General features: G+C 40.0%; 3 protein-coding genes across 4 annotated transcripts; 2 read left to right on the top strand and 1 right to left on the bottom strand.

The window, feature by feature from the left end:
* Positions 1-3,101: 3,101 nt before the first annotated feature.
* On the top strand, positions 3,102-5,540 carry LOC119898496 (butyrophilin subfamily 1 member A1-like). Its single transcript, XM_038712667.1, has 4 exons — positions 3,102-3,257; positions 3,842-4,180; positions 4,267-4,362; positions 4,717-5,540. Exons 1-4 carry the CDS (start codon positions 3,206-3,208, stop codon positions 4,974-4,976), a joined length of 747 nt encoding a protein of 248 aa, XP_038568595.1. The 5' UTR covers positions 3,102-3,205; the 3' UTR covers positions 4,977-5,540.
* Positions 5,541-6,130: 590 nt separating this feature from the next.
* cdc6 (cell division cycle 6 homolog (S. cerevisiae)) lies at positions 6,131-12,356 on the top strand. The gene is given in 13 exon segments (XM_038712052.1): positions 6,131-6,259; positions 7,249-7,543; positions 8,279-8,310; positions 8,312-8,540; positions 8,676-8,875; positions 9,229-9,377; positions 9,787-9,893; positions 10,307-10,446; positions 10,568-10,668; positions 10,922-10,989; positions 11,084-11,262; positions 11,514-11,654; positions 11,939-12,356. Coding segments are annotated over 12 exon segments (1,722 nt in total). The 5' UTR covers positions 6,131-6,259; positions 7,249-7,260; the 3' UTR covers positions 12,032-12,356.
* A 6,500-nt stretch (positions 12,357-18,856) lies between these two features.
* ccsapa (centriole, cilia and spindle-associated protein a) lies at positions 18,857-25,389 on the bottom strand. Of its 2 annotated transcripts, none has more exons than XM_038712574.1 (4): positions 25,255-25,389; positions 22,864-23,242; positions 20,283-20,617; positions 18,857-19,950 (listed from the first exon to the last, which is right to left on the bottom strand). In XM_038712574.1, the coding sequence occupies exons 2-4, from the start codon at positions 23,213-23,215 to the stop codon at positions 19,771-19,773; spliced, it is 867 nt and encodes a 288-aa protein (XP_038568502.1). In that variant the 5' UTR covers positions 23,216-23,242; positions 25,255-25,389; the 3' UTR covers positions 18,857-19,770. The 2 variants fall into 2 exon arrangements, with proteins under 2 accessions (XP_038568502.1, XP_038568509.1); XM_038712581.1 differs by having other exon boundaries at positions 22,864-23,236; positions 25,255-25,378.
* Positions 25,390-25,781: the final 392 nt, after the last annotated feature.

Genomic DNA, 25,781 nt, shown 5'->3' with positions numbered 1-25,781 from the left:
AAACATCTGCTCCTTGAATGAGGTGGAGTCAGAGCTGGTGGATGATTTACTGCATTAGTTGAGGGTTGTATAGCCGCTGCTGTTTTGCTGCCTGATCTGCTGAACTGCTGATTTTTGTGCCCTGATTTTAAATGTAGATTTAAAATCAGAGCTTTTTATGAGACTCTGTTACAGGTGGATGGGCCCTGTGAATGTTTTTGCTAGGTTCTGCTAAGGGTGGGGCAGTTTGCTTGTTTTTGGTCTGCGTGACTTCCCTCAGCCCTTCTCCCTCTTCTTCCAGTGTTCTGACAGGGTGGTGGACTGTGGGAGCCCCTCTTCCCTTCACTGCATGTTGTGGTGTGTGTGGACCTTTAACTGAGCCTTATTGTGTGGGGTTTTATGTGTGTGACTTGCTGTCTTTAGGTGGTGACGCACACCTGTGGTGGGTGGTGTCAGGTCATCCTGGTGGCAATTTTGCTTTGGTAACAGTTTGCTTTTATCCTTCAGCATCTCTGCAGCATGTGTGATGTGATAATGTGAAGACTCTTGGATCTGAACGCTCGACATGGGCCCACAAGTGTTGTAGCTTTTTAACTAAATCTCCATCTGTTCACTGCAGAGGCTCTAACCACAACCTGGAGAAGGAACTAGAGTAAATGACTACTGGTGTAATTTAACCTTAACATTATTTACACTTACAGATTTTCTTCACTAACCCACTGTGCTTGTAAATCATTTCTGGGCATATGTGAGTGAAAGCGTTGCACTGCAGAGCCCTGCTTCACTGTACTATTGTACATACTAGCCTGCTGTATATGATATAAATGTGTATTAAAAGACAGAAGTTGACATCATCCTTATTTACAAAAACAGTGCCCAATTACAAGGTGTGGTTCCCATAAATCGTTAATTCAAGACTTGGGCCAGATAAGAAAGCTTGAACTCTTACCAACATTTTTATTATCAACAAAAACAGACACCAATTAGACCACAAAAGTTCCACCGGAGTGTGTCAGAGATCGGTGCAAAATAGAGTCCCATCTGTTACCAGAACAGAGTCCACATGAAAACCATGTAACGACTGACTTTCACCTTCTTTTGGACCTCCTTTTATAGCTCTGTTTCTTGGCTTCACATCATCTCTTGGCTCTCTTTCCTGCTGCACCTGAATCTGGGAAAGTCCCTGACTGCCTGCTCCTCCTCTCTGTGTCCTCTGCATGAACTCTGCTTGATCATGCCATTTCATCCATAACCTGACTTTTGTGGAATAAACTGGTGTTGTTTGTGCTCTGTGCCAGAAACAGGACATTCTTACTGTGATGGACTATATTAATGTATGTTTTGTAATACAATTTGCACAAAATCTACTTCTATATTTTCCTTTGCAGGTGTTTTTGATGCTGCCTCACTGTGCTCCCTCCCTTTTCTCCCAAAGCACACGAACTTGCTCACACACACACACATGTGCCTGGGCAGTTAGATACAAAAAGGAGCACATACACTCAGAGCTGTAGAGTTTTAACACTGTGATCCTAATTTTACACTATAAAATAACACTTTAAATGATGACAATGTAGACCACCATTGCTCCAGTAATTAATTATAAAAATTTAGGCTATAATGCTCCAAAATAATTCACAACAAGGAAGGAGTGGTGTTCTGATTTGTCCTGCCAGTCCAGCATTTATCTGAACAGAGAGTGATGGTAGGTGATGGGGCCTTGATACTATCATCAGTCCTCAAACCTGCACAGGCTCACACCCTCCAGGTACTGGGGAAAATCTGGGAGGTCCTGAGATGAGTACCAGGGAGAAAAACTAAATGATTCAACTTCACTTTTATTTTACTTTACACAAGTACAAACAGGACAGATCACGGCCTTTATCTAGTTCAAACAGAATTAAACCCAAAAAAGCATTAAAAGATCTGAAAGCCCGGGAGCTATTAATGCTCACCAGGTTTCACACATAAGTATGCCTAACTTATGAGAACTACAAGCTGCATTAAAAATATTTAATCTACTTAACATAAGTAGTTTACACAGGCGAAAATAGGAAAGGAAAATAAGTTTAGAACTCGGCAGAGTTGTTTTGGAAGAGTTTTGTTCTGACTCATAACAGCAGATGGTGGAAGCTGAGAGTTTTTAGCAGCTCCACAGAAAGAAGCTGGAGGAAGGTGAAGTTCTGCACACCCTTCAAGCTCAGTGATCAGCTTCCTCTGGTCGCAGTGCAGCCTTCTCTGTGATAGAAACACAAGTCAAAAAGTCAAAAGCTTGTTGGCTGTTGGCGCCACAGAAGGACTCGTGCACAGAAGGGGGCAGAGTGCCCTCTGCTGGTGGAGCTCACACACAGCATGAAGGCTTAAAATATTATATGTTATATGTGTTCAGAAACTAACAAAGTGCTGTTTAAAAATTCCTCAGTGTTTTCATCAGGGAAAAGAATCTGAAATCCACCTGGAATTAATTACTTTATTTTGAGCAGAGACGAAATTATATTGTGTAGCTTATGTTTACTTACTAGTTGATGTAAATAATTACATTAAAATGTATAATGGATTCACTACATGTGGCATTTAGATACTCACATTTTATTACAAAATGCATTTTATCTGAATTGTGAAGATAAATAAACAATAACAAATATGAGTGAGCTCATTACAGAACAGTAACTCGTAGGGATTTTCAACACCCTCATTACTGTCATGACCCTCATGACTCAGGTAATGACTCAGGTAGTTAATGACACTATGCAAATGAGCACTTCCAGCGAGCAGACGGGCACCTGGACAGACTGACCTCAAACTGTGAAACCAGGCTGAGCTGATCAAATGTGAATCCAGATTCTGTTTCTGCGCTGCTTATTTCTCGCCTCAAATGTTTTCTGAAACATATTTTAGTGTGCTGTTTAGCTCTAATATGAGAGAGTTTCTGACACGGCCGCCATGTTGAAAACGGACAATCCACACATAAGCACCGCCCAAAGTTGCAATTTCGACCAATAAGGTCCGGTCATCCACCAGGCGGTTCATTGGCTGGTCGCTGGGTCTGGATGCTTCCGCTGTTCTTTCCGACCTCGACCACGACAAACATTGTCACTGTTCTGTTCCTCATCAGTGAGTGACAGGAGACAGTTTTCTCCTCCGCACTTCACTTCATCAGACACTCTGGACGCTCATCTGTGAGGCAGTGAGATGACAGGACATTTTACTCTGCATTGACCTGAATATGGAAGGAATACTTCTAAAGATTATTTTACTGTTTGCGGTAACTGTCACCGGTAAGTTTGTTGTTCGCTCCTTACTGATTTAATATTTTTTTATTGGCAGCATGCTTTGAACAGCCTCTCCGGGGACTTTGCTGAGAAGCAATATATAAATATTGCATGGATGAAATGTGTTAAACCTGAGAAAGTTAAACTTCATTGTAATGGCTTTTTCCAAGACTAGAACTACTTTAGAGCACCTGGGTAAGATACAGAGTCCAGTAACTTTGTATTTACATGTGACTGCACTAGTGTGTGTGTGTGTGTGTGTGTGTAATATATATATATATATATAATGATGATGAGAGGCTATTAATAAAGCACATAAGTATTTACTTCCATAATGCTGGGGAAGAGGAGGTGTGTGAAGTTGAATCAAGCGAATAAGCTTGACTCTGCATCAAATATTATTTCAACGTTATTTATTACTTATTTTCATTATTGTTACATAACACAACAGTGTGGACACACAAGCTGAGCTGTTCTTATGAGGCAGAGTTTAAACACCTGAACTTGCATCGCAAACATTTTAAATGCTGCAAAGATGGCTGTTCTTCAGAGGCTTTCAAACTGTCTAAATATAATGTTTGTTTCCTCAGGAGAGCCTCCTGCCATGTACCAGGCTCAGCCGATAAAGGCAGCAGAAGGTGATGATGTGACTCTTCAGTGTCGTCTGGATCCTCCCGTCAACCTGTCTGCTTTCACTGTGGACTGGACGAGACTTGACAACAAGGATATCGTCCACGTCTATCGACATCAACAGGACGATCCTGATCCACAGACGGATCAATACAGAGGCAGGACGACTCTCCTCCATGAAGACCTGATCAGAGGAGTCCTGACTCTGCACATCTCCTCAGTGAAGCTGTCTGACAGAGGACTTTACAAAGGCTTTGTCCCAAAGCTGAAGACCAGCTGTGTTGTTGACCTCATTGTTGGTGAGCATGCTGAGTTTAATACTGTTCAGGTTCATTTAATTCAAAGTGTATATAACGTTGTTCCTAAATTAGACCTCTCTCATTAGAAACGGTGGGAAAAGACCAGCAGAACGAGACAAAGAGAGATGATTCCAGCACAACTGGATCTCCAGAGGAAGAAGAGACCGAGCCAGACGGTCGTGGTAAATGTCTTTGAATATTTCTTTCTTTGTTCAACTTTATCCTCTGAGTGCAAGATGATCTGCTGTGTGGAAATGTGCAGCAGGTCTGAACATTTAATGTGAGCATTTTTACACAATTAACACATCAAGTTTTGGACAGTTTAATGTGCTGATGTTTTCTTTTAATCAATTTTTTTAATGCTGTGAGCACCACAAATGAAATTCACCTCCACTGTATCAAGGTGACGGAAATTTCGGACCCTGGGAAAATTAAACCAAAATCTATTTATATGTCCATGTGTTAAAATTCCCCACACATATGACCTTGAACCTGCCCTTCTTCCAAACTCAGCATCTTCTCTGAAATCTTTTCAGGTGGTGGAAACAAGATCGCTGGTCGTGCTGGGATCATTTCCTCCGTCATTCTCTGCGTTGTTGTTGTTGTTCTGCTTCTGAGGAAGAACGGAACGATCCGTAAGTTACAACATTTCATATCAATGGTGTTTCAGGGTTTAACACAACAAACACAAAATAACCGATCAAGGCAGCTGGAGACAAGGGAGGAAAAATTTAAATTTTTCTCAAGGGGGTCTGGTTGCTTTGACGAGAGCGATATAGTGACTGTTTCTAGTTAACCGAAAACTGTCTATCTCTTTAGGTGCACTGTGTTCTAATTGGCTTTTTGCTATGATTGCAGCTTAAAACCACATTTATTCAGGCTGAGATGTGAAAGGTGTATTTATTTCCTCTGCAGTTAACATCTTCTTCCTTTAACAAGTGTCACAAACTGCTTTTCTTTCTCTCCGAGTGTATGAGGACGCTCGGAGGAAGGAGGGAGCAAAAACCAGAGACAAACAAAATATGAATAAAAAACCAAAGTTTTCAAATATTCAGGTCAAATATTTATACAGGAGAACATCAATCAACTTCTATACATCGATAAAATAAACAGTCCAGACTCCTGGGCCCAAATATGCAAAATAATATTCTACCTGTGAAACATTAGCATCAGTTGACATTGTCATTGTAAGTGTGTTAGCATGCTGTTAGCATTTAATGTTGGGTGTTCCTAATAAACTGGCAACTGTGTAGAGTGTAGAAGCCCTCTTGCTCCAGAGCAGCGTTCAGTTTTTATTCTCCATTTATCTGGAACAAACTCCCAGAAAACTGCAGGTCTGCCTAAACTCTCAGTTCTTTTAAATCAAGACTTTTCCTTTTACCACTGCCTTTAATTTTTTATTAATCAAATTTAATGCTGTAAATTAATAACCTACACTGCACTGTAACTTGTATTTCATTTTTATCCTGTTTTTATTTTCTTTTCAAGTCTTTTAAAACTTATATTTCAATGTCCTTTTATATTCCCTTATGTTACTTTTATGTTTTATGTAATGCACTTTGAATTGCCTTGTTTTTGTGATCTACAAATAAACTTGCCTGGCCTTATTGTTCTGTTATTGTAATTTGTCATTCACTTTTTATCTGTTTTAAGTATGTAACTCAGCCCTAAAGGGGATTTAATGACCATTATAGGTCTTTAGTTTGTAGAAACAGTCATATTTTGACAGGAGTCTGGCGCTAAACAGACCGATGTAACAAAACAACTCTTAAGTTCCCGGGAATATTATATTCCGCCAAATTATTCTTCTATTGAAACTCGCGCCACAGGCCTGCCGGCATCCTAACACTGACGCAACGTCCGCCCGTGACGTCGAGCCAATGAGCTGTTGCTCTGACCTTTAGCCGACCAATCAGAGAGCAGCGGCGGCAGACACAGCTGATCCAGGAGGAGGATTTGGCGCTAGTTTGAGCTCAGTGTGCGGAAGAAGACAGACGGATAGAGACGCGGAGAGGACTTCAAGACGAGAGAAAACACTCATCTCTGAGCTGAGAAGTCGTCTGTTAACTTTTCGTAAAGGTAAATTTAGCACCAAAGCGACAATTTAAGTGAAAAGACGTGAAAATGTTTCGTTTATCGCAACCGGAAGTCCTTTTCTTCGGGGTTGTTTTTTAGTAGTTTGTCGACTGAAACAGCGATGAGCTTCTTTTTCACGTTTTGTGTCGACAAACCTAGAATTCAGAAGGATTACAATGTGAACACTTTATCTTTTAAGTTGAACTTTCATTATGTTAGTGTTTAATTTTGGGTGTTCTGGGGTTTTTACGTAAGTCGCCGCGGTTGGACCTCTGCCGTCTTGGCGCCATTTAACCAAACTAACTTATTGTTTCCTCTGCGGGAACATTTGAATGTAAAGTTAAATATAACTGTTGGCTAAGTATTTACTAACTTTAATATACTTAAAACACTTAACATGTTTAGTTTTAACAGCCATCTTACCGTTTAAAGCTAATCTGGTGTTTAACACGAAGCTAAATTCAGTTCACTGAAACTTTATCTCTCATCTACGTATGTAAGATCAACCAAACGTGGACAGTCGCGTGAGAGTAATGTTTGTACTTAACACCTTTTTTGTGTTTTAAGGTTTATTGTACCTCGTTTGCTGTCGTAGGCAACAAAGCTTGAAGCTGCCATTATCAGATGCTGTGTCATCTACTCTGCTGGGTGTTTCAGTACAAAATGTGATACTTGATTAGTTTCCTGTAACTTATCATTCTGAGTTTACTTCTTCTCAGATGCAAAGAAAGGCTCAACTTTAATGTGAAGAAGAGGTGTTATATGATAAATACATCTGTGTGTCCAGTCACGTGTAGTTATTATGTGACCACAACTTTGTGTGTTTTACAATCTTTGTACGTAAACAGTGCAAGAATCAAATAAAGTACAACAAAATTAAAATATAAATTAATATAATGAACTGTCTGTCCAAAGAATCGGTTGGCAACACTCTGAGGTACATAACTGTTTACCGCCAGTTAATTTACAATAGATTATCTTTTGTGTTTCAGATTAAACACAAGATGCCCAGCACACGCTCTCAGGGTCGGGCTCAGCCCACGCTGTCGTTTCCTCGCCGCAAATCCTGCAGAGTTTCCTCTCGCTCCAAGGCGCCACAGCTGGACAAATCTCCAGCTCCATCACCAACCAAGCCAGAACCCAAACCTCTCGTCCAGATCGGCCCGCTCTCCCCGAGACGCCTCGCCGATCGGCCCACTCCTCTCTCGCCCAGACGTCCTGCAGCCCAGCCGCCATCATCCCCCAGCCTGCAGCCACGGCTTCCACTCAGCCCCCGAAAACGCACAGGTGAGAGATCCCTGGTATTTTACTCCCTTCAGCAGCCTATATAAGCATTACAGAACTTAGTTGGGTTTTAGGTTCTGTAAGTAAACTTTATTGCTTACGTGCTGCTTCACATTCACATAAAACACAATAAATAACACGACAGCAAGAACTTCAGGGACGACAACAACAACAAAGCTATTTAGGTGAGCATTTGGCTAAACGCAAATAATTAATCTGAGAGGATTCAAGTTGTTTGAGTGTTCGTTTTTGAATAGTTTAGGTTATTTGCAGCTTTAGTTACACATTCACTTTCTACCAGCTAACACTCAGCAACAACTGTTCATTCAGCGTATTTCCCAAGATGTCAGACTTTTGCTTTAAGCCTAAATCTGAGTGGATTTGCGACTGAAATCTGCAGCAGAACCCAGCGTGTGTTTCTGTTTCCTTCATTAATAAAAACAACACGTTTCTGGCTGAAATAATGTGAATGTTAGATGGTACCCAGCAGTGAATAATGGAATTATACATGACTTTTCTTTGTGCTGATATCGGCCAGTAACAAAGACCAAAGTGATCTACAAACTGCTTCTTTTGTCCAACCAACAGCTTTTATTAGTCTGTTTTTTCTTTATGAATTCAAGGTCACTGTCTTTAATCCCTTTGGCCTGTTGAACTGTCTCGTGTCACAGAAAGCAGCTCCTCCACATAAACTTCACCTGGAACTTTTCTTCACCTTGTATTTTTTTTCCTCTGAAGGTGACGACAACGGCTGTAACCTCGGCGCCTCCTTTTCTGGGTTCACCGCCGAAGCTGAGCAAGCCGACCCCGGCTTCTCCCCGAAAGCTGGGCTTTGACGAGAACTCGCCGGTCTTAGCTCGCCGACGGCTGGTCCCATCGTCACCACGGCGGGCGCTATCTCCCACCGCCATATCGTCCCAGATGGGACAGGAAACACCTGCTGGAAGCCCCGCCTGCCAAAGCTCTGAGAAGAAGCCGCTGGTCGTCCGACTCTCAGAAAGTAAGCGCTCTTCAGTGTTAAAAATTAAAATGTCTAGTTTTGTTTAGATCTTGTGTGACAAATGTTTGTTAAAGTAAATCGAGCCACGGTGATCTTCGTTAAAGTAACCCTGGATCTGACTTCTTCTCCTCCCAGAGTCGAGGTTTGTGAACGTGAAGCAGGCGCTCCACACCGCCGTCCCCGAGCGGCTCCTTTCCCGGGAGACCGAGCGGGCGTCCATCCGGTCTTTCCTGGAGGAGAAGGCCCTGCAGCGCCTCCCCGGCAGCCTCTACATCTCCGGAGCCCCGGGGACCGGCAAGACGGCCTGCCTCAACTGTGTCCTGCAGGAGATGAAGGTGCTTTTAAAATAGATTTAACTGCCTGATTGGGACACGTTTGTAGTTCACAGTGAAAGAATTTGTAGTCCTGAGAAATTAGATGTGAGTAGAGGCATGACACTGAAATAATCAGGCATTTTTATACTGTAGTATCGCTACTTTTACTCAGAAAAGATCAGACATCTTATTCCAACTCAATCAACTGTACAAGAGGGAGGAAGGAAAGAAGTCTGCTGTAGGTTGCAGGTCTAGTTTTTTATCTCTTTAATCCGACATCAGAATTTTTGGTGACATGAAGAGACATCCGGGGTTATGTTGTTGTGGTCAAGTGTTCCTTGAATGTGTTATAACGGCTTCTTTTGTCCCGTCAGGCCGAGCTGTCCCCGGTACAGACGGTGGTGGTGAACTGCATGAGTCTGCGGAGCTCCCACGCCATCTTCCCACTGCTGGCCGACAAGCTGAGAGCGCCCGGCGGGCAGAACGGACTGCAGAGGTTCCTGACGGCCACAGGGCCCGCTGTGTGAGTAAACTGGCATGGTTACAGAGGAACCAGGGTCCCATAACAGGGGACCAAAATGTGACGCAGGCGGTGGTTGAGGGAATATTCAGCTTCTAAAAGTGGCTGTAGTTTTACCGCCTGTGTGTCGCCGTTTATGCGTCGGAGTTTCATACTTTATTAATATTTGAATTTAGCCCCTTTTTTGCAGTTCTTTTACCTTCTTTACATGACGATGCAGTTTTTCTTTGACGCTTTTAATAAAGTGATTAACAGATTAGATGAATTGCAGAAAAGTAAGCATTTGTAATTATGATAATCAAATAGTTATAAGTCAAACGTATTGAATTATTTGAGCACATTTTGAACTGACAACTTAAGAGGTCTTCATCAGATATCACTGAATCTGACTCTTTGTGTCGTTCCTCCTCAGGCTGCTGGTTCTGGATGAGATGGACCAGCTGGACAGTAAAGCTCAGGACGTCCTCTACACCATCTTTGAATGGCCGTACCTGCCGAAGTCTCGCCTCTGTCTCATCGGTAAGAGACCAACACTGCGATAAAACTGAAGTTTCTGCTGGTAAAGTCTCTGTGCCTGTAAGGGAGGTTTTAGTGGATGAATCTCTGCGGTGATGACATTTTAAAATTGTTTCTCAACAATGCTTTGGGCAGTTATACAGTTTTTCATTTGACTTCTGATGTCAAAATGATTTTCACAGTAATTCTGAGTAAATGGAAGTTTGCAAAACAAGCACGTAGAAGTAGAGAGGGGAAAACAGTGCGGTATTAAGAAGTAGACTGATTTTTAATTAATTTCAGCCCTATACACAATGTACCACACACAAGACATTTAAATATGATAAATGAGAGTTGAATAAAATTTTATTAAATCTGAGTCTTTAGTCTTCGGAGACTTGAAAGAACAACTGTGACGTTGGTTGGTTTTATTCCAGGTATCGCCAACGCTCTGGATCTGACCGATCGCATCCTGCCCAGACTGCAGGCTCGCCCTCAGTGTCGCCCCCTGCTGTTACACTTTCCTCCCTACAGCAGACAGGAGCTCACCGCCATCGTGCAGGACAGACTCGCTCAGGTAAACGCAGAGTGAGATGAAACAATGGCTGGGGGGGGGTGTAAACACCTTGATATTTAAATTTCCAAACTTTAATTATGAGACTTCTGAATTAAGTTGTGTTTATATCGTTCCTCCTCAGGCGTCAGCTGAAGGGATCCTGGACGCCTCGGCGGTTCAGTTCTGTGCCAGGAAAGTGTCGGCGGTTTCAGGAGACGCCAGGAAAGCTCTGGACATCTGCAGGTACAAAATACAGTTCGTCCTCCTTGTTGTCTGTGCTGGTTAACCTTCTGTACTGGGACCTAAATTAACATCAGGAGGGTTTATTTTGTCAATAAATCCTGATTTCTGTGGAACATCTTGATGAAACATTAATGGACACAACTCAAACATTTTCTGTAATTTTTTTTTTTTGTGTTCATCTCTCACTGCTGTTAATCTGCTGTAGATGAGGAGCTGAATTTGTCCAACAGACTGATTTGAATATTGTTTTCAGGAGAGCTGTCGAGGTCGTGGAGTCTGACGAGAGGAAAAAAGCATCAGATCCAAAAGCTGAAACCAAAGGTGAGCGCTGCTGTGACTCTTCCTCCTGTCGGCTCATTTTTGTTCCCGACTCGACGGCACACTAACTCTAACACTATTCCTCCGGTGCGTGCAGGGTCGCGGGTCAGCCTTCCCCAGGTTGCGCGGGTGCTGTCGGAGGTGTACGGCGACCGGATGGCGTCTCAGTGCGGCGGCTCTGATGGAGAGAGTTTCCCCCTGCAGCAGAAGCTGCTGGTCTGCTGCCTGCTGCTGCTCATACGAAGCGGAAAGAGCAAAGAGATCGTCCTCGGAAAGGTGAGTTAATGAGCCTGTTTTAAAATCTGAAATGTCACAATATAAAACACACAAATTTAGGAATATATAAGTGTTCAGAATAAAACCTGGCTGTTCTATCAGTGATTGTCAGTTTCTCGCTGAGCTGCAGGCACAAACAGTTGATCCCCACTGAAGTGGCTGCTGACACTTCCTTTAAATGTCCAGCAGGCGTCACTGCAGCCTGTGTTTATTATAACGATCACGTCTAACTGATTTTGTTTGTGTTTCAGCTCCACGAGGTTTACAGTCGCCTGTGCGCTCAGAGGCAGGTGTCCGCGGTCGGTCAGGGCGAGTGTTTGTCCCTCTGCAGTCTGCTGGAGAGTCGAGGAATCTTCGCTCTGAAGAAAGCCAAAGAGGCTCGTCTCACTAAGGTGCACATCAAACTATTATCACCATTACTGTTGCTCCGCTCGGTACAAACACTGGAAGATGGTTTCACCTCTCATGTATTTAAGGTGTCAAAGGGGAAATTAAACTACAAGTGAAAATAGATCTTTTTGTAATCTGTGTTTCATTGTTGTAACTTCCTGAAGAAATATAGACTGCACTCGTAGCAACACTGAGGTCGAGGCGTCACCCAAGACACAAGTCTCACTAAATGCTGAAGGGTACCAGGTAACGAGGCTGTAATCTGACAGATTGTCTCTTTCTGCAGGTGTTCCTGAAGATCGAGGAGAAGGATGTTGAAAACGCTCTGAAGGATCGAACTCTGCTGGGCAGCATCCTCGCCGCCGGCCTCCCCTCATGATCAGAGATTCGATTTATATTTTTTTATTTTTAATGATTTTTAAGCTCAACATATGAACCAAGATTTTTTTTCATGGTTTGCTTTTTTCCTTCTCATTTTTGCTGAGAATTTGTACAGTTTTTTTTTTTTTTTTTTTTTAAATAATGAAAATGTTTACAAAAAATAGATTTTTAAATCTTTTTCCTGGACTGATGTTGCTGCTCAGTTTTGAATTGTTGAGAAATGTTAGACACACGTCAGTTATGAAATGACAGCATTTGTTTCAGTTTGGAGTTGGAACAGTTTGTTTTTACGCTGTAAATAAACAAATTTACTGACATTTTAATCAGCTTTCCTGGTTGTTTGGCTTTTCAACAGTGCAGAGAAACAAAACACACTCAGGAATACAGTGAACAGCTGTATTTTCTGTATTTATGCAGAATTTTACTGTGTGATTCCTTGTCTTATTCACAATATCGGAATGTGATACATCCCAGGACTGGAGGTTGTACGTTTTTTTTGGTTACCTTAACGCTGGATAAACATGTAAATATCCTTTCTGTGTGCCTGTTAAACACTGAGCAAAACACATTTGCTCTTTTGAAAGATTATTTCCAATAAGTTGAACCATAAATTTGAAATTATCACCAAGACTTGAACCATGAGTCCTGTGGTGGTCCAGAGGAAAATTCTGTAAAATATGAATACACACATTATGCCGAGGCCGGGCCGTCTCTTTTGGTTCATTATTATCTTTATATAGAACCAAATATTTGTCTTTTGCATCCTGTCTTTATACCGCACATGAAGTACTTTGAATTAGCTTGTTGTTGAAAGGTGCTACATCTACAAATAAACTTACCTTGACAGACCAACTGAACACACGACGACCTGCTGTGACGAAAATACTAAAAATTTCCTTGTACATCATTTATTTGATAAACTTTATGTTTAAACAGTTACAGTGCTTTACAATAAAACACTAAAGTAAAAGAATACATTAAACTAAACATTAAAATTAACTGAGAAGCCATAAAATGTAAATTTTACAGCCCTGATCTCCTCCTGCAGGTCCTTCCTGGCTGCAAAGACTCCATCACCTGTTCACCGAGTACTCACGGAGCAGGAAGTGACATGTGGCACTCAAAGGTCTGCCAAATTACTTAGGGCGAAGCCTCTCATGGCTGTGGAAGTATTTAATAACATCTTGATCGTGACAGAGAGAACCTGGACCGGGAACATTGGGGTTAAATGTTGTGTGTTGTGACCACTGAGTCACCAAACGCCCTCGTCTAAGCTGTTTTTAAAACCGCTCAAAGCGCTGACTGTTCACCTGAACGGCCTCTCTGATTGGATTAAGGGGTTAACAGGCTCCCTGCAGTTCAGGCCAGATCCAGGAGTCCTCGCATCTTAAGTCCAGTAATAGAAAGTAACTAAGGACAGTTACTCAAGTACTCTACTTAGGTGCACATTTGAGGTTCTTGATCTTTACTTGAGTCTTTATACTTACACTGTACTACATCTCAGAGAGACGTTCTTCATTTGAAAACTAGTTCATAATTACTTTTCTGATTTTAACAAAACATTTAAGGTTATAAAGTGCGACGTGTTGCTCAAGATTAAACCAGTTTCTAACAGCTCAAACGCTGCGTACCCATGTACTTTTACTCTTACTTACTGTACTTTAGTACATTCAATAATATAACTTTTGTACTTTCATTTAAGTAAGCTTTTGAATGCCGGGCTTTTACTAGGAGGAAAGTATTTTTATACAGTTGTATTGGTACTTTTACTTAAATAAAGGAACTGAATACTTCATCCACCACAGGATGAAGTATTCAAGTATTCTTTTCTCCTGTGCATCTGAACACAAGCACAAACTTTTAATTTGGAAAAATAACATAAAAACAGACGACTCCTCTCAACTCTGACAGGTAAATAATCTGAATTTGGTGAAAATAATCAAATTTAATTCCACGTTCACATAAAATCAGGCCAGTAAGACGAGTGTAAACAATTCAAATATGATTTTATTCACAGCAAAGTGGATGAAAATATATATCGTTGTGAACATTTTCAAATACAAATACAGTGACCAGAAATGTAAACAAGATGAAATATGATGAAATACTCAAATGTATGATACATATATTCATGTGTTTTTGCAATTAAACCACACAAACTTAAAGCTTTAGATACAGCTACCGCAAGTTAAAGTATTTCACAAACTCCTCACATAATAGTTTATATTTTAGTGCCTATTTTTATCTTAAATATAGGATTTCCTACAAGTACACTGTCGAATTAGCTGCTCAACAATATTTTCTCTGTGATTGTCTGTACTTTCTGACTCAAAAATCCAAAATAGACAAAACCTCTCCACAAAGCATCTGCAAACAATCGGAACCACTTCACCTCAGTAAATAATTTAATCTGTAGTATCAACAACTTCTTTCTACCTGAGAGATGTTTCCTGAAAATCCAGACTTTGTGTTCTTGTAAAGGGATTTTAAAATACAAACATGCACAACATCCTTCAACCCCTCTGACGCCCTGTACTTATCGTGTGCAGCCAACCACTGTTCAAACTCACAGAACTTTTAATATTACTATTTTAAATTATAGACATGGTGCCAAATATGTCGGGCTTAATTTGGGCAAAATGAGAAAAGATGCATCAAAACACTAAATACTTTACTCAGTGTCAAAGTGATATACAATACATACTGTCAGACAGGGGGGAGTAACATTATCTGAGTCATTTTAGGTCGTACAAATAACAATCTGAAAATCTGAGATGTTTCGTGCTGAAGATGTTAAAGTCACAAACACTTTGGAAGTTTCAAACAAAAGCAAATAAAAGTGAATTAATAGACACGTAGACGTCCAGTTTGAGACAACGGACATATTTGAATGGTCTATGATCAAATAAAACTGAAATTTCCTTTTTTGAAACGTCGTGTCCTGATTCTTCCAGATGGAAAAACCCTGTAAAGATTTAATTTGACTGAACAATTACACAGGAAGCAGTTCAAACAACATGAGATTTTGAAGGTTGTTATCGATATTTAGTTGATATATTTTTACCATTTTCAAAAGAAAATATTATTTAGTCTTTCCTTAAAAATATTCAATCGTCAGTGTCTTCTTTTCAGGGCAACAAGAACATCATCTGACACTAAAACAAACAGCAGCGACTAAATTTGATTAATAAAACTTCTTTATAGACACTTTGACCCACCAAGCACTTTAAAATAATTTTATATAAACTGTTTCACTTTGAACACTTTCAACGACACATTTAGTGTTGAATCTTGGTTTTTGTTCTTATAAAGTGAGAAAATGTGAGAAAAATTATATAAAGAGTTGACATTTTTTCCCCATATAAGCTGAACTTGTAATATAAACAATAATTGTCACACAAATTGATGTATGTGGTGTTAAAATAAAGCACTGCTAGTTTCAGACTGGACACTAAAAATGATTTGTTTCCCCCGACCAGTGAAACAAAAGAGTCTGAAAAGTGAAACAAATATTAAAAGTAAATAAATAGTTTTGCACATTCAGAGTGAAGAGGTTCAGCCGGTGTTCAATAATCAATAAACATTCTCAGTGAATTTAAATGCATTCAGTTTTAAAAGTACACTCACAAAAAGTACATGTTAAATAAAGTACATCACTAATGTTAGCCCTCAGTTTCAGTCACGGGATGCGACAATGACATCGACACGTATTTACAATCTTTAGTTACATCAAACAAGTTTGAGTGACCTCAAACGTTACCTCGCTGTGACACAATCTGTCAGTTTGATGGAAACAGACGAGATAAATCTAAATCAGGGTTGGGTATCGTTTCAATTTCATCAATTCTGATTCTGCTTATCGAACCCGGTTCGTATTGAATCTGGGTTCCGGTTCCTTCACCACAGATCTCGTCAGCGCTCGGTGACCTTCATCCTCCTTGCTCCTCTTCCCCTTCACGGCTAAAGTGAAAGGAGTCTCTGTCCTAGAGGGGCGTCTCTGGGGACTCGTCTTTCAAAAAAAAAAATATTGAATCATTTGTAGCCATCATTGGTTTCCCTTCAGTATAAAAGGTGAACGTCAGCTCACCTGTGCTTTGTACCTGAGACGTTGCTACTGTTAGCGTTAGCTGGATCTGGGGCGTCATTGTAGCGGAAAGTGAACACACCTCCTTACTGCAGCTGTTGCATTCTGCTGTATCATTCTCTTTTTTTAGTGAAGCTAAGTCAAACTTTGGAGCGTTTGCTGCGGTCCGCCATGGTCCAGGACTGGAAACAGAAGGACTGTTTTGTTGATGTACTGCGTAACAAGTGACGTGACGTTAGGTCATATAAGTGTAGAATGCTCACTGCAGTTCAATCGGGAGCTGAAATATGCAGAAAGTTAAGAACCAAGAAGCAGAATCCAAACAAGCCTTTACGAATCCACGGTTCTTGGAAATTTGGTACCGGTTCAATCTTGGAACCGGTTCTCGATACCCAACCCTAATCTAAATGTCCATTATCAACAAACAGAGCTGCTGAAAATGCAACAAGGCGCTAAAACATGTTCAAATCTATTAAAATGTAAAATATATTGATTGTAAACATTCCCTTTTATCCCCTTTTCCTCCCATCGCTGGAACAGGAAGCTGATTTCAGGTTTCAAGCAGGAAAATGTGATAAAGCTTTACGGGTCTTTTCTTTTCATTTGAAAATATTATTGGTGTAGACCCATTTAAACCCTAAAATAACATTACTTTGTTATTTCTTTACCGTGTTACAAATTACATAGTTCTTTCTAGGAAATAAGTATGTTGTATAAGTAGTATGTATAAGTTTCTTTATTAGAACTGGAAATAAGAAAAGCTGAACTGGGTCAGAGTCCAGTTTGGTCATTTCTGCTGCCTCAAACACTTTGACTTATAAACACACAGCTGCCTTTGTGAAAGAAACTGAAAATCACTTAATGTGTCTGAAAGAGCTAAAATAAAACACAGCCGCGTGTTGGGAGATGTTCATGCTTGTGATCTGGATTTGTTTGTGTTATAAAAGCTTTGAGAGACTTAATTCTCTCGGACGTTTGTTCATCATCAAACAGCTTCTACAGAAAAATATTTCAGTCCCTCGCGTCTCAAACTGTTTTCGGACTGAAGAACAAAACAGTGTCGCTGCTGTCGGGTGGAAAACGCTCATTTAAAAAGTGAAGGAAAGAGTTTCTTTCATTTGTAAACAGTAACAGTCAGATTTAAGCCTGGTTTGATTCAACCTGAGGTCTGTTCACACATGACAGGTAGAAATCTCCTCGGCTCCCTGCAGTCCCACAGGGTCCCGAAATTTGAACAATGTAATTAATTGTAATGTAATGTAATGTTATGTAATGTAAATGTAAAAAAAATATCATCAGAGGCGAGAAGGTTTAAGATAAATATAATTACTGAACCATCTCTCTGCCAGTACTTGATCCCATCTTGTTTAGTGTGTGGTGAATGTGGTAGAATATAAATCACACAGTGCTGTACATGACTCCATTGTAAAAGAGACTGTGTCTCAATGGGACTTTTCTTGTTTAAATAAAGGTTTATATATATACACAGTCAAACAAACTTTAAACTCAACTGAGCGTGAGTGTTTTTTTCTTTCCCTCGACAGCAGCGATTCACTCTCAAAGGACACCAAAGCAACAAGACAACACAGTTCCTGTCATCTCGTTACGTCGTCATAGAAGGACATAATGTGTAATTTCCTGTCAAACAGAACAGAAGAGGGCAGAGTTACTGTATATCAGGTCACCAGGGTTTTAAAAGTAAAAGCCCTGTTTTTGCATAGTTAAAGGGCCTGATGGAGCATTTCCAACTCTTAAACCTGCAATTTGTTTGGCCTCAGGTGCTTATTAGCATTCTTTAGGAGTCGTGTTTGTGTCACCTGAAGAATGTAAGTCTAATATTTTCTATCTTTTAGCTCGGCTTTTTGGTCTTGACCAGGTCCTGAGGGAAATATCTGGCTCTTTAGTTGCTAAATGCTCCACTAGCTTCTGGCTAACTGTGTGTGTCTGCTGTTTGCTGCGGGGTTTTTACAGCTTTGAGCCGTGAGCGGGAAATAAAACAGTTCTGGACAGGACAGATAATGAGCTGAAAACTCTGAAGCTCACTATAAAACTCTGTAAAGCAGAGGGGAGCTGCATTTTCAGCTGATGATTATCTGTAGGTTCATCACTACAAGCAACACCTTTCATATTGTCATTTGATACATTATAAAAATATCGATTATAGTCGCTATAAAGAGACTTGAAGACTAAGATGTGACACAGGCTTTCAAGTAACTTTGTTGTAGTCCCTCATATCTTGCCTTGTATTTACATGAGTTACTATTGTTTCTTAGTTTTATCACGCAAATTTACGACTTAAATCTTACAGAATATCTGAGTTTTTTGTCTTGTAAATTTACGACTTTAATCTTAGAGAATATCCAAGTATATTTCTGGTAAATTTAAAACTTTAATCTTAAGAGTATATCCGAGTTTTTTTTCTTGTAAATTTACGACTTTAATCTTAGAGAATATCTGAGTTTTTTTTCTTGTAAATTTACGACTTTAATCTTAGAGAATATCTGAGTTTTTTTTCTTGTAAATTTACGACTTAATCTTAGAGAATATCCGAGTTTTTTTTCTTGTAAATTTACGACTTCAATCTTAGAGAATATCCGAGTTTTTTTTCTTGTAAATTTACGACTTTAATCTTAGAGAATATCCGAGTTTTTTTGTAAATTTACGACTTCAATCTTAGAGAATATCCAAGTATTTTTCTGTAAATTAAAACTTTAATCTTAGAGAATATCCGAGTTTTTTGTAAATTTAAAACTTTAATCTTAGAGAATATCCGAGTTTTTTTTCTTGTAAATTTACGACTTTAATCTTAGAAATATACTAGTATATTTCTGGTAAATTTAAAACTTTAATCTTAGAGAATATTCAAGTTTTTATTCTTGTGCATTTACCATTTTAATCTCAGATAATATCCATTATCAGTCAATTTTCAAAACAATAGCAAATTTTATAGCAATCGATTAATTGTCAAATTGTTTAAGCTCTAGTTTCATCCGGTGTTTCTTAGTTTAAGTATTTTTTGTATCCTGAACATTGTAGTTCATTGTAGCTCTGCTGCTGACCCTGTTGTGAACACTTCAGGGGCCTGTACCACGAAGCAGGATTTGCCCTGGGTTTTCAGTACCATGACAGTGGTTCACTTCTTACCGGGGTAGATGTTTATGTTATGTAAAACAATTGGCTGATATAATAATTTTCATACATTAATATGGCCAAAAAAATCCAGTTTCAATCAGGCTATAGTTTTCAGCAACCTAACCCCTTTTTCCACAGAAAATTGGGGCTTATGGGTATTGTAGTATTTAGAGCTTTTCAACAAGTTATTGGGAATAAAATGTAAATTGCCAAGGCGGGCAAATCTATATCAGATGACTGTGACATAAGCCTGTTTTATCGTGAAGATATTCACGTTTCTGTAGTTAAATTTAAATCTATTGTGAGAAAAAAAAATTCTGTATCAGCACCTCTGCTCACTTCTTGAATTTATGCTACTCTGCTGTCCAATAAGGAGAGAAGACAGGATGACGGACTGTAACGAGACAACTCGGTTTCTTGTTGTTTTATCTGAACACACTAACAACCTTTGTTCCACCGTCTGATTTTTCCCCTTCAGTAAGGAACCGAGGTTTTCAGGGGGAAGGGGGTGGATCCCGTCTCTACCTCAGCCGGGCGGAGAAGCAGCGCATGTATTCTGTCATCCAGCGGTCTTCCACCACCATCAGCTGCGACCGCCTCATCTTCTCCAGGTCTGCTGACCGAGCCCGCCGACGGTCCAGGTTGGAGCTGCGTTTGTCGGACTCCCGGCGGGTCTGAACGCAGGCGTCAGACATCTTGGTCTGACAGGAGAAACCAGAGGCGGGAGGGAAAGAGAGAGAGAGTGGAGTTGTTTCTGAAAACCACACCGGTGTTTTATTATTAATGTTTGCCGAGTGTTTGGTGACACGGCTCTCTGGTGTCCTGTGAACGAGGTTGAGCTGCTCCGAAAGACTCAAACTGATAGTTGTTCCTTTTTGAAATGCTATTTAAATTACATTACGCAAGAGCATCACAAATACTGAAGGTGGTGCTGGAAAATGGTCAGCTGTGATTTATTTGAGTTAACAGACTAAACCCACTAAAAGTTATTACTCAATGTGTATTTAAAAGTTTCAGTGGGACAAACACTCACGTCATTCGGCGTCCTCCTGACCTCCGTATGTCTCTCGGTCCAGTCCAGTCGGCTGGACGGTCTCTGGTTCTCTTTGGTGCTGATCGGTGGTTGGCTCTTCGCTCTCGGCAGTTTGCGGACGACAGCCGGTTTGTCGTCATGGGAACTGTCCCGGTGTCCCGGCTCAGGCCGAGGGGTGCGGCGGCGGTGACGTCGTCTTGGCGCCGGGTTCACAGGCTCTCCGTCAGAAGACAGCGTGTCGGCAGGACCGTTGTCTGTCGCCGTGTCGTCAGAGGGTCCTTTGCTGTTCGGAGCCGAACCACCGCTGGCTTCATGCACGCCGTTTTCAATAACAGCTGGTTTACAGGAGACACAGAAAATATTTTTTAAAGTAACAATTCTCAATGATTTTCTCTTCGTGGGTTGCTGGTGATTATAACCTGAGTCATGATGATTGTGTCATGCCAATACTTTGTCAGGGTTTACGTAGTTCAGTTCAGGTGGAAATCCCTTGAATTGCTGCTGCATACATGAATTAAACTGATGTGAATTGCTGAGACCAATTTGTGCACCTTCATGTGGAAAAAAAATCATTTTGCAGTGTGAAAACATTAATTTGGACAGGGGCAACTAACAATTATTTTAATTATCGATTAATCTGGTCACCACTTTCTCGATTTATTAGTTAATCATTTGGTCTGTAAGATGTCAAAAAATACTGAAAAATGTTTAAATTAAAGTTCATCCAACTATCTGTCCAAAACAGAAAAAAAAGATTTCAAAATGACTAAAACAATCAATATTTGGAGGGGCTAAAATGTTTCGACCCTTTCATGCAGCCTCATTTCCCTATTTAAAACAAATTTATTAATGTATTTATTACCAATTCTACATATATATATATTTTTTTTTTTAAACGTATGGCCTTTGAATGTTTTTAGTTTTGTGATTAACAGTATTTTAAATTGTGACTTAAACAAAACTCAAAATAGTTGATGATATTATAAATTAATCGTTTCAGCTCTAACTTGAACAAAATAAATGTGGAGAACCATAACGTGATAAGATTATACGAAAAGTTGATATATTATAAAATTGTTGCCCAGCATAAAACATTCTGCCGTTTTGCAAGTTCCAACACAAGGGATTGACATGATATTTTCTTCAATAATCGACTGATTTGAGTCTAACGTGACTTATTCTGATCGCATCTTTTGTCCGACCATCAGTCCAAGAAGCAAAGATAACTGATTTACTATCATAAAGGATAAAGAAAAGCATCACATTATCATTTTTCAGGACCTGAAAACGTTTGGTAAGTTTTTACCTTTCTACTAATCAATCAATCGACAAATTGTTTCAGCTCTAGTTTTAACCGGCATTTCTTTCGTGCCGTGTTAGCAGACAGGTATTTGTCATCGTAGCTCTGCTGCTGACCCTGTTGTGAACACTTCAGGTGTCATATAGACCTGCCCTGAGATAACTTCTGCTATTTAAATAAAACTGAAATAGAAGTTGATTTTCTGAGATAACTGCTGCAGCAGATCACAGCACTGCTCAGAAGATTACAGAGTCTACGGTAACAGGATGTTTGTGCCATGGTGGGTTTCAGCTAGTGGTACAAATATGATAATATAATGCTGGTTTATTATTATGATAAATACATTGTGTATGGACCTTTCTAAATTGTGTGGTGGTGAAATTCAGAACTGTCCCCCAGACACTCTTCTGTCTGAAATGCAGCAATGCGAATGTTAAAAGAGACACAATCAGTCCTTTTTATCCGAGCTCAGAGCCTGAACAGGAGGAAACATTCCCGTTTGATCACTGAACCTTCAGTCTACAAATATTTTTAGCACCGGTGTCTCCTGAGGTAAACAAGCCTTTGGCCCTCATACTGTCAGAGTGATGCGCACACAGGAGCACAAAAAAAGTCCTCCTGGGGGTCTGTTAGATTATCCCAAATACTCCTGGCAGCAATACAGGAACCAGGGGAACCAGTATAGACAGTAGTTTAAATCTCAGTTTTCTCATATCAAACACAAACCCAGGTGAGATTAGTTTCTTTACAGTGCAACCAGATCAACTGGTTCAATGCATATTCAATAAGAGATCCCCCTGACACCTGAACTCAGAGTGATAATGTTAGCAGGGCTGCAGCTAATGATTATTTTAATTATAGATTATTCTGGTTATTACTTTTCTAACTAATTGTTTAGTCTATAAATTGTCAGAATAGTGACATAAGAGTCTAGCAGCTCTGTGAGGCTTCACTTAGGCACAGCGGTGCTTTGAGCTAAATGCTTACATGCTTCCAATTAGTACAATTATTTTGAATATATTTCTTAATGAAAAATTAATAAAATTGTTTAGTTGTTTTCAAGACATTTTGAAGATTTAGATGAAGCTCTAATATTAACAGATAATAACAAATGTCCCTGATTTTTTAATCTGTACAACAGCAGAAGGTTGTGAATCAACATCCCAAAACCCAAAGAAATTCAGGTTACAACAGAGTAACGTAGCAAATCCTCACATCGCAGAAGCTAGACTAGTGATTCTTTGGTATTTTTGCATCAGTAAAATGATTACAGTTTCTCACCTGCGGTCGGAGCAGCGTCTACAACCGTTACCTCTCCAGCTCCCGCCTCGGCCTCTCCGTCCTCAGGAAGTGGTTTCGGTCCGGGGCTGGACGACCTCTGCTTCCCCTCCGAGGACTTCTGCGGTGGGAGGGACAGAGGGGCCACTTTGTTCCTGGTCAGCCTCGGCGTGGACCAGCCACTGGACTCTGAGCCGCTGTCCCAGCCCTCCCAGAACCAGGGGTTGTGGGAATGCTCCATCACCCGCCGGGTCAGACGGTACTTCAGAGAGTCCTCGTAACATTTGGAAAACGTCTCCCATCTGGGATCCCTGAACTTCTTCATGTACTCCGTCCGGATCTTCTTGGTCACCATGGTCTTTGTTATTGTTTGTGTCTATTTCTGGAGGAAAAGCAGAGGAGGAAGTGAAATAATTAATTAAATTTGAGCTGCAAGCAGCACTCAACAGGAATGCCCCACAAGACATGATGAGCAGTGTAGTCTGTTTATTATCACAACCCTGCATCTCAGACAGGAGAGTGCTACAAGTAAAAGTCCTGCTAAAGTAAAATCAGGAAATGTACTTAAAGTAGGGCTGCAACTAACGATTATTTTCATTGTCAATTGTTTTCTAGATTAATCGATTAGTTGTTTGGTCCATAAAATGTCAGAAAATTGTGAAAATGTTGGTCAGTGTTTCCCAAATCTCAAGATGTCGTCCTCAAGATATTCAGTTTACCCTCATAGAGGAGGAAAAAAAGGATTCAGAGAATTTGTCTTAAGAAAATTACTCAAACTGATTATAAAAATAGTTGACAACTAATTGATTAATCGTTGCAGCTCTAACTGAGATTATTAAAAGTAAAAGTACTCTCAGTGCAGTAAACTGTCCCCTGTGATTGTTGTACTGTTATATATTAGACTGCAACAAATGATTATTTTCATTATGGATTAATCTGCTGATTATGTCCTCCACTAATCGATTGATTGTTTGACACCTTCACAATGTTTGTGTCCTTCAAACAGTCCAAACCGCAACATTGTTGACAAAGATTTAAATTATTAAAAAGGAAAAGGAGCAAATCTTCACATTTAAGAAGCTGGAACTATGAAATGTTTTTTTCATCTTCTGTCAATCGACCATTCAGTTAATGAATTAATCATTTCAGCTGCAATGTAGGGCTGGGCAATAAAACAAATGTTCAATGAATCTTTGATTTAATTCATTTGAATCACAAATTAATTAGCGCTAAATTTTTCTATTAAGATTTTTATTTTGTTGAGGAAAAGGGACTGAAAAAGGATTTTATTTAATTTTACTCATGCATGTTTGTTGAAAAAAAGATTTAGTTTTTAATGTTCTACCACAGATTTGTTTGTTGATCGACTGTTTGGCATCAAGTGTTTGTTCTTACCATAAAGAAAAGGTTAAAACTAAAATTAACTTTCACTCAGGAGCCCTAGTTTAACGTATAACAAAACATCATATTTTATAAACTTGTTATAAATTTGTTTTGCGTGCCGAAATCTTAATTTGTAAAGTAACTAGTAACTAAAGTACAATATTTACCTCCTAGATGCAGCAAAGAAAATACTCAAGCAAAGTACCTCAAATGTGTACTTAAATCCGTTACTTGAGTAAATGTACTTACTTGTACTTAGTATCCACCACTGCTGATAATATCCAACCAAATTAACTACTCGGTTGTATTTCTGAGGGGATCTACCTGCAGCCCTTTGGTGACGTTCACTCTGCCAGGTGTGGTTTACCTGTAAGCCCCGCCCACTTCCTTCCACAGCAGATTATATACTCAGAGAGCAGAGGAGGATTGAGGGTTATTATAGTCTTACTATTGACATTACTACTACTGCTAGTACTCACACTACACGACCAATAACACACCGCCAGGAGTCCTCTGCCTACACACGTCTTTCCTTTTATTTTATTATCTACAGTACCTGTTGTCTTCAGTGAAAACAACCTACATTCATTATTCATTTATCTGAGCTGGCCTACATCCTGATCCAAGGACATTATTTCCGGGACATTATTTCAGTTTATTCTCAAACAGCTAACGTTAATTATTATTGCTGATTTATTGGTGTATTTTTTTGAGTGTCTTGTTTTAGGGCTTTCGTTTCGTTAGTCACACCCCGATTTTTCAATCCTATAAACACACGGCAGTGAAAATAATACACACGTCTGCGTCTGTTTAATGTAAAAAATGACATTAAGTGTGTAAATTGGGAGTTTTAAAATTACAGTTATCGTGTGAAAACCGGGCTAAACAGCCATATTCACAGCCGTTACTCTCACACCTGCCCGCTCCGTTAAGACTGTAAACACGGAGAGGTTGTAAAAAAAAAAATAAGGCAAACGGTTGGATATTAAAGTCTGATATGATTTGACTCACCCAGAACTCATTCCAGAGGGATCCGGCCTGCTTTTACACCCAGTCTTTCCCCTTCAGTCCCGCAGTCAGACGCCTGCCATCGTTTCGCTTCTCGGACTCTCTCCGTCTCTGACTGACGGCAAACACCGAGAGCCGTTAGCTGTAATACAACACACAGCTTCCGGCGTAGACTTTCAAAATAAAACTGCAAGGGAACGTCAAACTTATCACCTCCGCATCCTTTATTCCAGAGGTTCTCAAACTGTTTCGCATCAAGGACCCCTAAACTGACACAAATTAGACCACGGACCCCCATTTGATAAGATTTTGTCTGCGAGTCCCCCATTTGACTGGATTTTTGCTTTTAGATCTTTTATTACAGAAAGTGTATGAAACCCATGACCCAAAATGTCGTCCATTCTGTCATTGTGTTACTCGTGGCTGGAATTATAATGAAAATAAATGATTCCCCTTTTTGCTGGGGACCCCCTGGAACCTCCCAAGGGCCCATGGGGATCCCTGGACCCCACTTTGAGAAACACTGCTTT

The sequence above is a fragment of the Micropterus salmoides genome, unplaced genomic scaffold (genome assembly GCF_014851395.1).
Source record: "Micropterus salmoides isolate LMB-PRFRI ecotype aquatic unplaced genomic scaffold, ASM1485139v1 Ms_hic_scaffold_1, whole genome shotgun sequence".
NCBI classification, from domain to species: Eukaryota; Metazoa; Chordata; class Actinopteri; order Centrarchiformes; family Centrarchidae; genus Micropterus; species Micropterus salmoides.
Note: the sequence above shows the minus strand (reverse complement) of the source record. Positions and strands in the feature narration are given on the sequence as shown.

Coding starts and splice junctions, on each gene's coding strand:
- ccsapa (XM_038712574.1), bottom strand. CDS start 23,215: ATGGTGACCAAGAAGATCCGGACGGAGTACATGAAGAAGTTCAGGGAT. Junction 20,618..22,863: donor AGACGCTGCTCCGACCGCAG/GTGAGAAACTGT, acceptor CCTGTAAACCAG/CTGTTATTGAAAACGGCGTG. Junction 19,951..20,282: donor TCAGGAGGACGCCGAATGAC/GTGAGTGTTTGT, acceptor TTCTCCTGTCAG/ACCAAGATGTCTGACGCCTG.
- LOC119898496 (XM_038712667.1), top strand. CDS start 3,206: ATGGAAGGAATACTTCTAAAGATTATTTTACTGTTTGCGGTAACTGTC. Junction 3,258..3,841: donor GTTTGCGGTAACTGTCACCG/GTAAGTTTGTTG, acceptor TTGTTTCCTCAG/GAGAGCCTCCTGCCATGTAC. Junction 4,363..4,716: donor GACCGAGCCAGACGGTCGTG/GTAAATGTCTTT, acceptor AAATCTTTTCAG/GTGGTGGAAACAAGATCGCT.